Raw genomic sequence first — 12,741 nt, 5'->3', positions numbered from 1 at the left:
GTTGTTATGGTTGTTAAGTGGTTGTTATGGTTGTTGTGGTTGTTATGGTTGTATTAGTATGTTTATGGTTGTTGTGGGTTGTTATGGTTGTTAAGTATGTTATGTTTGGTTTGTTTGGTTGTTAAGTATGTTAGTGGTGTTTGTTTTAAGTATGGTTTTATGGTTGTTATGGTTGTTAGTATGGTATGGTTGTTTGTGGTTGTTATGGTTGCTTAAGTATGTTATGGTTGTTATGGTGTTATGGGTGTTACTGGTTGTTATGGTTGTTAAGTATGTTATGGTTGTTGTGGTTGTTGTGGTTGTTATGGTTTTTATGGTGTTATGTTTTATGGTGTTATGGTTGTTATGGGTGTTAAGGTTGTTATGGTGTTATGGGTGCTAATGGTTTTATGGTGTTATTGGTTGTTATGGTGTTATTGTGTTATGGTTGTTATGGGTGTTATGGTGTTAAGTATGTTATGGTTGTTGTGGGTGTTGTGGGTGTTATGGTTTGTTAATTATGTTATGGTTGTTGTGGTTGTTATGGTTGTTAAGTATGTTATGGTTGTTATGTGGGTTGTTTATGGTGTTAAGTATGTGTTGTTATGGTTGTTATGGGTGTTAATGGTTGTTATGGTTGTTATGGGTGTTAAGTATGTTATGGTTGTTGTGTTGTTATGGTTGTTTATGGTGTTATGGTTGTTATGTGTATGTTGTTATGGGTGTTATGGTTGTTTTGTTGTATGGTGTTATGGTGTTATGGTGTTATGGTTGTTATGGGTTTATGGTGTTATGGTGTTATGGGTTGTTTATGGTTGTTATGGTGTTATGGTTGTTGTGGTGTTATGGTTGTTATGGGTGTTATGGTTGTTATGGTGTCATGGTTGTTATGCGGGTGTTATGGTTGTTATGGTTGTTATGGTGTTATGGTTTATTAGGCGTGTTATGGGTGTTATGGGTGTTATGGTGATCTGAGTTGTTATTGGGTGTTTCGGTGTTATGGGTGTTATGGTTGTTAAGTATGTTATGGTTGTTTGGTTTGTGGTTGTTATGGTTGTTAAGTATGTTATGGTTGTTGTGGTTGTTATGGTTTTGTTTATGGTTGTTATGGTTGTTAAGTATGTTATGGTGGTTGTTTATGGTTGTTAAGTATGTTATTGGTTGTTAAGTATTGTTATGGTTGTTGTAGGTGTTATGTTGTTATGGTTTTTAAGTATGTTATGGTTGTTGTGGTTGTTATGGTTGTTATGGTTGTATGGTTGTTAAGGTATGTTATGGTTGTGTGGTTGTTTGGTTGTTAAGTATGTTATGGTTGTTATGGTTGTTAAGTATGTTATGGTTGTTGTGGTTGTTATGGTTGTTAAGTATGTTATGGTGTTATGGTGTTATGGTTGTTTATGGGTGTTATGGTTGTTTATGGGTGTTAAGTATGTAATGGTTGTAGGGTTGTTATGGTTTGTTATGGTTGTATTGTTCTAATTGGTGTTATGGTTTGTTATGGTTTATGGTTATGGGTGTTATGGTTGTTATGGTTGTGTATGGTTGTTATGGTGTGGTTGTCTGTGTTATGGGTGTTATGGTTGTTATGGTGTCATGGTTTGTTATGGGTGTTCTATGGTTGTTATGGTTGTTATGGTTTATGGTTATTACGGGTGTTATGGGTGTTATGGGTTTTGGTGTTCATGGGTATAGTTTATGCGGTGTTATGGTTGTTATCGGGGTTTGTTGTATGTTGTTATGGGTGTTTATGGTGATTATGGGTGTTATGGTTGTTATGGGTGTATGGTGTTATCGGTGTTATGGTTGTTATGGGTGTTATGGGTGTTATGGTTGTTATGGTTTTATGGCTTTGTATGTGTGATGGTGTTATGGTGTTTTGGTGTTATGGTTGTTATAGTTTATGGGTGTTATGGTGTTATGGGTTTATGGTGTAGGTTGTTATGCGGTGTTATGGTTGTTATGGTTGTTATGGTTGTTATGGTGTTATGGGTGTTATGTGTTATGGTTTTATGGTGTGATTCTGGTTGTATGGGTTTTATGGTTGTTAAGTATTTTATGGTTGTTATGGTTGTTTATTGTTGTTATGGTTTTATGGTTGTTAAGTATGTTATGGTTGTTATGTTTTATGTTGTTATGGTGTTGTGGTTGTTATGGTGTTATGCGTTGTTATCGGTGTTATGGTTGTTATGGTGTTTTTGGTGTTATGGTGTTATTGGTGTATTGGTTTATGGGTGTTATGGGTGTTGATGTTGTTTGTGTTATGGTGTTAGTGTGGTTGTTATGGTTGTTTGCGGTTGTTATGGTTGGATGGTGTTATTGGTTGTTTCATGGGTGGTTGTTATGGTTATTGGTTTGTTATGCGTTGTTATGGTGTTATGTATTACGGGTGTTATGGGTTTATGGGTGTTATGGTTTATCTGCAGTTGTTATGGGTGTTATGGTGTTATGGGTGTTTGGTTGTTAAGTATGTTTTATGGTTGTTGTGGGTGTGTGGTGTTTGGTGTTAAGACTATTTATGGTTGTTGTGGTTGTTATGGTTGTTATGGTTGTTATGGTGTTGTTAAGTATGTTATGGTTGTCTGTCGTTGTTATGGTTGTTAAGTATGTTAGCGTTGTTATGGTTGTAAAGTTGTTATTGGTTGTTGTGGGCTGTTATGGTGTTATGGTTTTTTAAGATGTTAGGTTTGTTTGGTGTGTTATGGTTGTTATGGTTGTAAGTATGTTATGGTTGTTGTGTGTTGTATGATTTTAAAGTATGTTATGGTTGTTATGGTTGTTAAAGTATGTTATGGTTGTTGTGGTTTTATGGTTGTTAAGTATGTTATGGTGGTTATGTTTTATTGGTTTTATGGTGTTATCGGTTATGGTTTATGGTTAAGTTAGCTGGGTTGTTAAGTATGTTTATGTTTGGGTTGTATTTCTATCTGGTGTTATGGTTGTTTATGGTGTTATGGTAGTTCATTGTGTTATGGTTGTTATGGTGTTATGGTTTATGGTTGTTATGCGTGTTTATGGTTGTTATGGTTGGTGTTAATGGTTTGGGTTGTTAGGTTATGGTTGTTATGGTGTTATCGTGTTATGGGTTTATGTTGTTATGGTTGTTATGGTTGTCTATGGTGTGTGGTTGTTTATCGTTGCTTAAGTATGTTATGGTTGTTATGTGTTATTGCGTTATTACGGGTGTTATTGGTGTTATGGGTGTTATGCGTTGTTATGGGTTATGGTATTACGGTGTTTTGGTATGCTGTTAACGAGCTGGTTTCGTTAGTTTTTGCTTCACAATTACCTTTTTTTGTATTATCAAGCATTTATTTACAGCAAATGTATGCAACCAAAGCGAATGTTCACTATTCAAAGAGTTTAGTCTGAAGAGATGCCACGATCCAGTCACCATGCACTGTGATGCACGATCCAGTCACCATGCACTTGAGATGCACGATCCAGGCACCATGCACTGATGATGCACGATCCAGTCACCATGCACTGCGATGCACGATCCAGTCACCATGCACTGTGATGCGACATCCCATGACGATGCACGATCGTATCATGCACTGTGATGCACGGATCCAGTCACCATGGCGACTGCGATGCACGATCCAGTCACCATGCACTGTGATGCACGATCCAGTCACCATGCACTGCTGTACCATAGCAACATCCAGTCGACCATGTTGCAACTGAGAGTCCACGATCCAGTCACCATGACTGAATGCACCGAGTTCAGTCACCAGTGCAACTGAGATGCACGATCCAGTCACCCAGCACTGAGATGCCACGATCAGCTCACCATGCACTGAGATGCACGTCCATTACTGCATGATCACCGATCCTGCATCACTGAGTGCACGGATCCAGTCACCATGCACTGTAGATGCACGACTCCAGTCACCATGCACTGCGATGCCACGATCCAGTCTAACAACCATAACAACCACAACAACCATAACATACTTAACAACCATAACAACCATAACAACCACAACAACCATAACACCATAACAACCATAACAACCATAACACCCACAACAACCATAACAACCATAACACCCATAACAACCATAACAACCAATAAAAAATGGGTGTCGCACTGCCAAGTCAAAGGGTCACAAATGGGAGTGTTTTGGTCGCAATTTTGAGCGCTGAGTGGTAGAAAGTAGTGATGGGTCATTCACTAACTAACGGCTCTTCTTGAATGGCTCATTTTGGTGAACGTTGGGAACCAAATCGCATTGATGAAAGAGACAATAATCTGGCTTCCTGATTTACATACTGGTACTAGTGCGTTTTACTATTTAAATAATGACTATCTGCAAATAAGTTACAAAATAATTATCTGAAGATGGTGAATCCCCACTGCAGAAACAATAAATAGTGGGGAGAGCAAGTCATTCTCGTCCATGTGATCTAATAATTGTGATCTAATAATTTGTCCAGATAAAAATGTATTTGAACGAGCATATCACGATCTGACATAATGGTAGCCTACTTTTTGGTTCTAGGTCGATTTTCTAGCATTTTGAATGCAGAGCCGTTTGGGAGCCAAATGATGCAGCTCTTTTATGTGACGGTTAATGTCTGCCTGACCTCTAACCTCTGTGTGACCCCACTAGGTTTAGAGGGCGATGTGGACCTCCAGATCCTGCTGTTGGGGGGAAAGCTGATGAAAGTAAAGTCTTCCTCTTGGAAAAAGGTCCGAATGTACAAGCTGCATGATGACTACGTGACCGTATGGCATGAGTCACACAGGATCTTCAAGAGAAAACAGAACTGTGAGTACTGCACTGTTACTGTACCATTCATGTACATCAACATCTACAACTGAATTAAAGGTAGCCCATTGATGGGCCTCAAACACATTTACCTCCATTCTGTTATGAAACAACAAAGCCCTAGATACCACTACTGGTCAGACTGGGGGTTACATCCCTGGATACCAATACTGGTCAGACTGGGGGTTACATCCCTAGATACCACTACTAGTCAGGCTGGGGGTTACATCCCTAGATACCACTACTGGTCAGACTGGGGGTTACATCCCTGGATACCACTACTGGTCAGACTGGGGGTTAACATCCCTAGATTACCACTACTGGTCAGACTGGGGGTTACATCCCTAGATACCACTACTGGTCAGACTGGGGGTTACATCCCTGGATACCACTATGGTCAGACTGGGGGTTACATCCCTGGATACCACTACTGGTCAGACTGGGGGTTACATCCTGGATACCACTACTGGTCAGACTGGGGTTACATCCCTGGATACCACTACTGGTCAGACTGGGGGTTACATCCCTGGATACCACTACTGGTCAGACTGGGGTTACATCCCTGGATACCACTACTGGTCAGACTGGGGGTTACATCCCTGGATACCACTACTGGTCGGCTGGGGGTTACATCCTGGATACCACTACTGGTCAGGCTGGGGGTTACATCCCTGGATACCATACTGGTCAGACTGGGGTTACATCCCTGGTACCACTACTGGTCAGGCTGGGGGTTACATCCCTGGATACCACTACTGGTCAGACTGGGGGTTACATCCTAGATACCACTACTGTCAGACTGGGGTTACATCCCTGGATACACTCTGGTCAGACTGGGGGTTACATCCCTGGATACCACTACTGGTCAGACTGGGGGTTACATCCCTAGATACCACTACTGGTCAGGCAGGGGGTTACATCCCTGACACACGTAGGTTGATGGAGGTTGTTTTGTGGGTGACCCGGCCTAAAGAGCGCCCGTCCAGCGCTCTAACGTCCATGGGAATGGAGTGGGGTTTAGTGTGGATGCCCAGCTCGGACGCCAGGGTAGCATCCATAAAGCTCTCAGCGGCCCCAGAGTCGATGAGTACCCGGAGAGATTTCAACTGGTTTCCCCACAGCAAGATGGCATGAAAAGGGGTGCGAGTAAGGGGAGAGGAAAAGTTCTCTGTATGGCCCACCAGAGTACTTGCTCCTACCGGTGAGCCTTGTCTTTAAGTGGACAGGCGGACACGAAATGACCAGTAGTCCCGTAATACAGGCAACTCTTATTGTGAAGCCTGTATAGCCGTTCAGCTGGGGGCAGCCTGGCTCTGCCTAGTTGCATCGGCTCGGGAAGAGGTGAATCGGCAGACTTCGGAGACTCTCGGGGGAAATCGGGTAGCCTCGGGTTCTCTCGGCAACCGAGCTGTAGGGGACTTCCGGGATGCTTCGGAGGTGAGGTGGAAGCCTTGGGTGGGTGAGGGAAATCGTACCTCCCCTCCTCCCTTCACTCCCGTAGTCACCCATCGATCCAAATGGTTAGGGTTATGAGCGAGTCGGGATCCGTCTGTAGTTCCAGGCTACAAGCTTGTTCTTTACTTCCTCCGATATTCCGTGCAGGAACATGTCGAACAGCGCTTCCGAGTTCCAGGCACTCTCAGCTGCCAACGTGCGGATATCCACCGCATAGTCTGCCACACTGCGGGAGTCTTTTTTGTTTATTTTCTATTGGTTTAGTTTTTTCATTATTTTGTCATATTTATTTTTTTATTGAATTTTATTGAATATTCGAAACATACAATATACTTGCAGTGAAGCCGCTCAACAACTACATCATACCAGTCATCCAACAGACTCCCATTCAGCGCGACACAGAAGTATCCAGGGTCAATGACCTGCTCAAGGGCACGTTGACAGATCTCCCACTAAATATCTTTCAACTATCCTGTGATGTTTAACGTATACTTTCCTTCTATCTAATCGAATAGAATCCACAGATTGCGAGTTGAAAATAAAAACTTTTACTAAGAGTATTAGTATATTAGTAATTGACTGACCCGGTCTCTCCAGATCTCCGAACAGTACTATTTCTAGGGTAAATTTTAGATCAATGCTATGCATTTTCAGCCATTCCTGAACCTGAGACCGGAAACAGGCTACCTGAGGGCAATACCAAAATAAATGGTCTATTGATTCTGTATCCTCACAACAAAATCTGCAGAGCTTCGATGATTTTATGCCCCAAATATTCAACATTTTGTTGGTATACATTTTGTTGGTATACTGGTATACTTTCCTATTTATGCTATTTTTATTCCTCCGCCAGTTTTGATCCTTTATATTGGGCAGACAGACCAGTTCCCTACCTCCTCCCGCTGCCACCCGCCTCCTCCATTTTTGGGGCAATGCTGTAATCAATTGGTTGTACTCTTGGATTGAGCAGACCTCCATGAAGGACATAACCTACTAATCCAATTTACAATATCACTTAAGAACAATAAACCCTTTTCAAACATCTTTCCCATAAATACAGGTATTTTATTAACCAGCACATTTGAGTTCAGCCATAATATTTGTTCTATCTTTTCAGGGGGATGAAATTGAAATTGTAGCCAGCTCTGAAATGCTTGTTTGAAAAAGAGAGATACTTTGAAAAAAGTATAATTTTCAATTAATCGAAAATGGCCATTTTTAAACAATGGATTAGCTTTTCTTAGTAATCTACTTGAGAACCATTTAGGGTTCAAATAAAACTTTTGAATGAGTGAAGCTTTTAGAGAGAGGTTTAGTGCTTTTATATTTAATAATCTCAACCCACCCAATTCATATTCATTATATAGATAGGCATGTTTTGTTTTGTCTGGTTTAGCGTCCCAGACAAAGCGAAATATTTTTTGCTCATATGATTTGAAAAACGAATCATCRGGAGTAGGCAGCGCCATCAGTAAGTGAGTAAACTGAGATATGAGGGGTTAATCAGGGCAAATTTTCCATACATAGCCTCTCCATGGGTGCAGGATCTTGTCTATTTTTACAAGTTTTGTATTGAAATTCATTGTGGAGAGCTTATTTATATATTTTGTGTTATGAATACCGAGTATGTCTACTTCACCATCAGCCCATTTTACAGGTAAACTGCAGGGTAATGTGAAAGTTAGATTTTTTAAAGATCCAATACTTAATATGGTATACTTATCATAATTAGGTTTTAGTCCAGAGAGGCCAGAAACGTTATCTAGATCTTCAATGAGACATTGCAGGGATCTAGCTCGTGGACTTAATATAAAACTTGAGTCATCGGCATACACGGACACCTTTGTTTTTAAGCCTTGGATTTCTAATCCTCTAATGTTGTTATTGGATCTGATTTTAATAGCTAGCATTTCGATGGCAATAACAAATAGATATGGTGACAGCGGACACCCTTGTTTAACTCCTCTTGACAATTCAAAACTCTCTGAGAAGTAGCCGTTATTTGCTATTCTACACCTGGGGTTGCTATACATTATTTTTTACCCATTTTATAAGAGAATTGCCGAAATTGAAAAAATCCAGGCATTTATAAATAAAATCCAGTCTCACTTTATCAAATGCCTGTTCAAAATCCGCTATAAATACCATTCCTGGCTTCTTATATGTTTCATGATGTTCTATTATTTCTAGTAGTTGTTGTATATTATCTCCAATGTATCATCCATGTAAAAAACCTGTCTGATCAGGATGAACAATACCTGGTAAAACCCTTTTAATTCTGAGTGCTATGCATTTTGCTAGTATTTTTGCATCACAACATTGAAGTGTAAGGGGCCTCCAGTATTTTAGATAGACTGGGCCTTTATATTTGCCATCTGGGTCTTGTTTTAATAATAGATAGATAATAATAGAAATTAGACCTTCCTGCTGAGTACCTGACAGACTACCATTTCTATAGGAATAGTTAAAACAATCTAACAATGGAGCTTTCAGTATATCAAAAAATACTTGATATACCTCTACCGGTATGCCTCTACCGGTATGCCTCTACCGGTATACCTCTACCGRTATACCTCTACCGGTATGCCTCTACCGGTATGCCTCTACCGGTATGCCTCTACCGGGAATATCTCTACCGATATACCTCTACCGGTATGCCTCTACCGTTATACCTCTACCGGTAAGCCACCATTTCCAGACTGAAAGGAATTAATAGCCTCAAGAAGTTCTTCTTCTGTAATTTGGCCTTCACGCTGATCTTTCTGTACATTTGTTAATTTTCAAATTTTTATATTATTTGGAAAGAATTCCTTACCATAATCTTCATTCAGTGGGAAAGGATGAGACAGAAAAGAGAACATCTGCCTAAAATAATTAGCTTCCTTTTTTAAAATATGATTCAGAGAATCATAGATGACTCCGTCTTCAGTAACGAGTTTCTGCAAATTATTTTTGTTAGCGTTCCTGTATTGGAGATTCAGGAAGAATTTTGTGCATTTTTCTCCATATTCCATCCAGTTTGCTTTATTTTTGTAATAGATTACATTAGATTGTTCTTGAATAAGTTCCTCAAGTTCTTTTTGTTTTTCCTCTAATTTATTTTGTATCTCTGTAGTATCGTTTTTAGTTGCCATCTACCTGTACTATTAGTTCATGGATTTCCCTTGTTAGTCTTGTCTCTTTAGCCAGAAACTGCTTTTTTATTATTGATGAATATTGAATTAAATGACCCCTGAAGGTACATTGAAACGTATCCCAAACAATAAGGGGATTTGCTGAACCTATATTATACTGGAAAAATTCCGTTATCTTTTTTTTGTCTTAGTTAAAAATAAGTTGTCCTCCAGTAAACTTTGATTAAATTTCCAATATCCCCGTCCACGTGGAAAATCTATAAGAGTTATGTGAATGCCAATTAGATGATGATCCGATCGCATTCTGTCTCCTATTAAAACTGTTTTAACCTTTGATGCAAGAGAGAAAGAGACAAGAAAGTAGTCAAGACGACTAGCTTGATTAAGTCTCCTCCATGTATATCTCACTAGGTCAGGGTTTTTTAGTCTCCAAATATTGATTACCTTTACGGTCCATTGAGGTACATAACACTGTGTTATAGTCTCCTACCATAATGATTAGATCATTTGTTGCCTGTAAGTTCAATAAATTGGTATAAATGTTTTCGAAGAAGTGTGGATCATCCTGATTGGACCATATAGATTAATGAGCCAAATCTCTTCTTCGTCCACTTTCATATTCAAAAGGATCCACCTTCCTTGTGAATCATTCCTGACTATTTGCACATTCAGATCAACATTTTTGTTAATTAATATCATCACACCTTTTGAGTTCCTTTGTTCATGACAGAAAATTATTTCACCACCCCATTCCTTTTTCCACGCAACTTCATCTAAGGATGTAGAGGTTCCTGTAAACAGTATAGTATGTTATATTCCTTTTATGCCATGTAAAGACTGATCTTCTTTTTTTATAATCTGCTAAACAGTTACAATTATAACTGGCTATACTTATTTCACCTCTTACCATAACTAGGTACTATTCTCAGTCTAAATGGACCATAATTAGTGCCTGTAAAGTTACTGCCATCAGAGGTATTATGTAGGTCAAACTAGAGCTTTCAAATGTCTGATATTTACAATTCAAGAAATAGTTTCGAGCAATATTTGTTTTATTCCCTTGTTCCCACAGCCGGTTTGCCTGTGAGCCAATGCCACAGATGTTAGAAAATTGAGACAAGATATTATGTGCGTAACAAATCTGAGTAGGTTGATGTGTATGATATTGGATGTGATATAATGAGAGTGTGTACGATGTCTGTATAAGAGTAAGACTATAATGTGTGATGTCCAAATAAATAATAACTCCACCAGTTTGCATGGTTGAGTGTCTATGTGTGTAACATGTAGAGCGTATAGCCTTAATATTTATGATGATAATTGTAATCCATATCGTATCACCATCATAGTTGCATCATAATTACCTTTAACATAATTGAAAAACACATCCCAGCATTTCCATAGCAATTGACGTTTCACATGATCATGAAAGAGACGTTGCATTACTCTAGACGGCTTCACTACAGTACAAATGTATTCCATACAAGATGTTATTATTCCCCAATGCACCTATTCTGATATCTACCCCTTGCTTGTTGTAAACATATATAAACTTGTAGACAAATACATAAAAAAGATAGACAAACAGTAAACACATTAAATTATAAAACAGTTCTCGACAATAGAGAGAGAGTGAGAGAAGAGAGCGAGATCAGGTGTGTGTGTGTAAGTCCGTATGTGTAAGCAAGCATGTAATTGAGTACGTGTGTGTTCATATCCACTTCATCATGTTCAGATATTTTTACAGTTCCCATACCTTCTTTTTTTTCCTAACCTGAAGTCCCTGTAGAATTTAGTACAGCCACGGTGTTATGGAGCTGTCTCGGAATAGCTGTCCATCTATAAAGAGTTTGTCCACAATGAGAAAGGCACGCCTACCATCCATCCTTTGTTGTCTTTGTACCGGATACAGTCTCTTACGACGTTTGTTTATCTCCCTTGGAAATTGGTCATTGAGACTGAATTTGGTCCCTTTATTAAACTCCTTCCCCTGCTTTTGATCAGCTCCTTTTGTTGGTAGTGTTCAAATTTTGCGATGATCGGTCGGGGACCCTTGGTCTTGTCGCTCCGAGCTCCAAGTCTGTGTTCTCGGTGGAAAGCCACCTTGTTTACAGTCTCTATAGGAAGTTTCAAGGCGGAGTTCATGAATTCTCTGATCGCCCCCTCTGGATTATTGGATGCGTCCTCAGGAATACCAGAATTTGTTTTCTGATTTTCACGCATGCTACGACTTTGAATGTCTAGTAGCGAATCCTTCATCACTCTGTTTTCCCATGTTGGAATCGTGTATTTCAAATCAAATCAAATCAAATTTTATTTGTCACATACACATGGTTAGCAGATGTTAATGCGAGTGTAGCGAAATGCTTGTGCTTCTAGTTCCGACAATGCAGTAATAACCAACGAGTAATCTAACCTAACAATTCCACAACTACTACCTTATACACACAAGTGTAAAGGGATAAAGAATATGTACATAAAGATATATGAATGAGTGATGGTACAGAACGGCATAGGCAAGATGCAGTAGATGGTCAGTTAAGAATGGTTATAGAGTACAGTAATATACATATGAGATGAGTAATGTAGGGTATATAAACATAAAGTGGCATAGTTTAAAGTGCTAGTGATACATGTATTACATAAGGATGGCAAGATGCAGTAGATCACATATGTCAGAGTCAAGGCCCGCGGGCCACATCCGGCCCGCGAGAAGGTTTTTTACGGCCCCTGGGATGATCTTGATTTATTATTAGAACCGGCCCGCAGACCGCAGCAAGCCGGCAGCCCGCAGATCTTTTACACGCACCAATACTACATTTCCCACAATGCAACGGTGACGCACCGAGCAGTGGGCTGCTTCATTTCAATATTTATTGGCACAGCAGTCGTCAGCATCACAGTAAAATTAACTTTCAGATACCCATCAAAAATGGCAAAACGGAAGGTGGACACTGAGAACCGGGGGTTTCAAACAAGGTGGGAGTCGGAGTATATGTTCACGGAGGTAGCTGGAAAACCTGTGTGTCTTCTGTGTGGAGAAAGTGTGGCGGTACTGAAAGAGTATAATCTGAGACGACATTATGAAACGAAACACGCGGACAAAAACAAGAATATGGACATGGAACAAAGGCTACAAAAGGCAGAGGAATTAAAACGAGGCTCAAATCTCGACAGGCTCTGTTCAAAAAAGCCAAATCACAAGGCCAGGCTGCTGTCAAGGCCAGTTTTATTTTGGCAGAAGAGATCGCTAAATCAGCCCGGCCATTTACGGAGGGGGATTTCATCAAAAACTGCATGATTAAAGTTTGTGACGAAGTTTGCCCAGAAAAAAGGCAACTCTTTTTAAATGTGAGTCTGAGCAGAACACCATTGCCGAGAGAGTTAGACCCAGTTTTGCC

The 12,741-nt window shown here is 39.8% G+C and overlaps 1 protein-coding gene across 1 annotated transcript in view; it reads left to right on the top strand.

Moving 5' to 3' along the window:
- The window catches only part of LOC112072257 (1-phosphatidylinositol 4,5-bisphosphate phosphodiesterase delta-1), a 99,785-nt gene that overhangs the window by 29,161 nt on the left and 57,883 nt on the right, over positions 1-12,741 (top strand). The window contains exon 2 of the mRNA XM_070439712.1: positions 4,593-4,751. Within this exon, the coding sequence (XP_070295813.1) occupies positions 4,593-4,751 (159 nt within the window). The remainder of the gene's footprint in view (positions 1-4,592; positions 4,752-12,741) is intronic.

The sequence above is a fragment of the Salvelinus sp. IW2-2015 genome, unplaced genomic scaffold (assembly GCF_002910315.2).
Source record: "Salvelinus sp. IW2-2015 unplaced genomic scaffold, ASM291031v2 Un_scaffold1865, whole genome shotgun sequence".
NCBI lineage: Eukaryota > Metazoa > Chordata > Actinopteri > Salmoniformes > Salmonidae > Salvelinus > Salvelinus sp. IW2-2015.
Note: the sequence above shows the minus strand (reverse complement) of the source record. Positions and strands in the feature narration are given on the sequence as shown.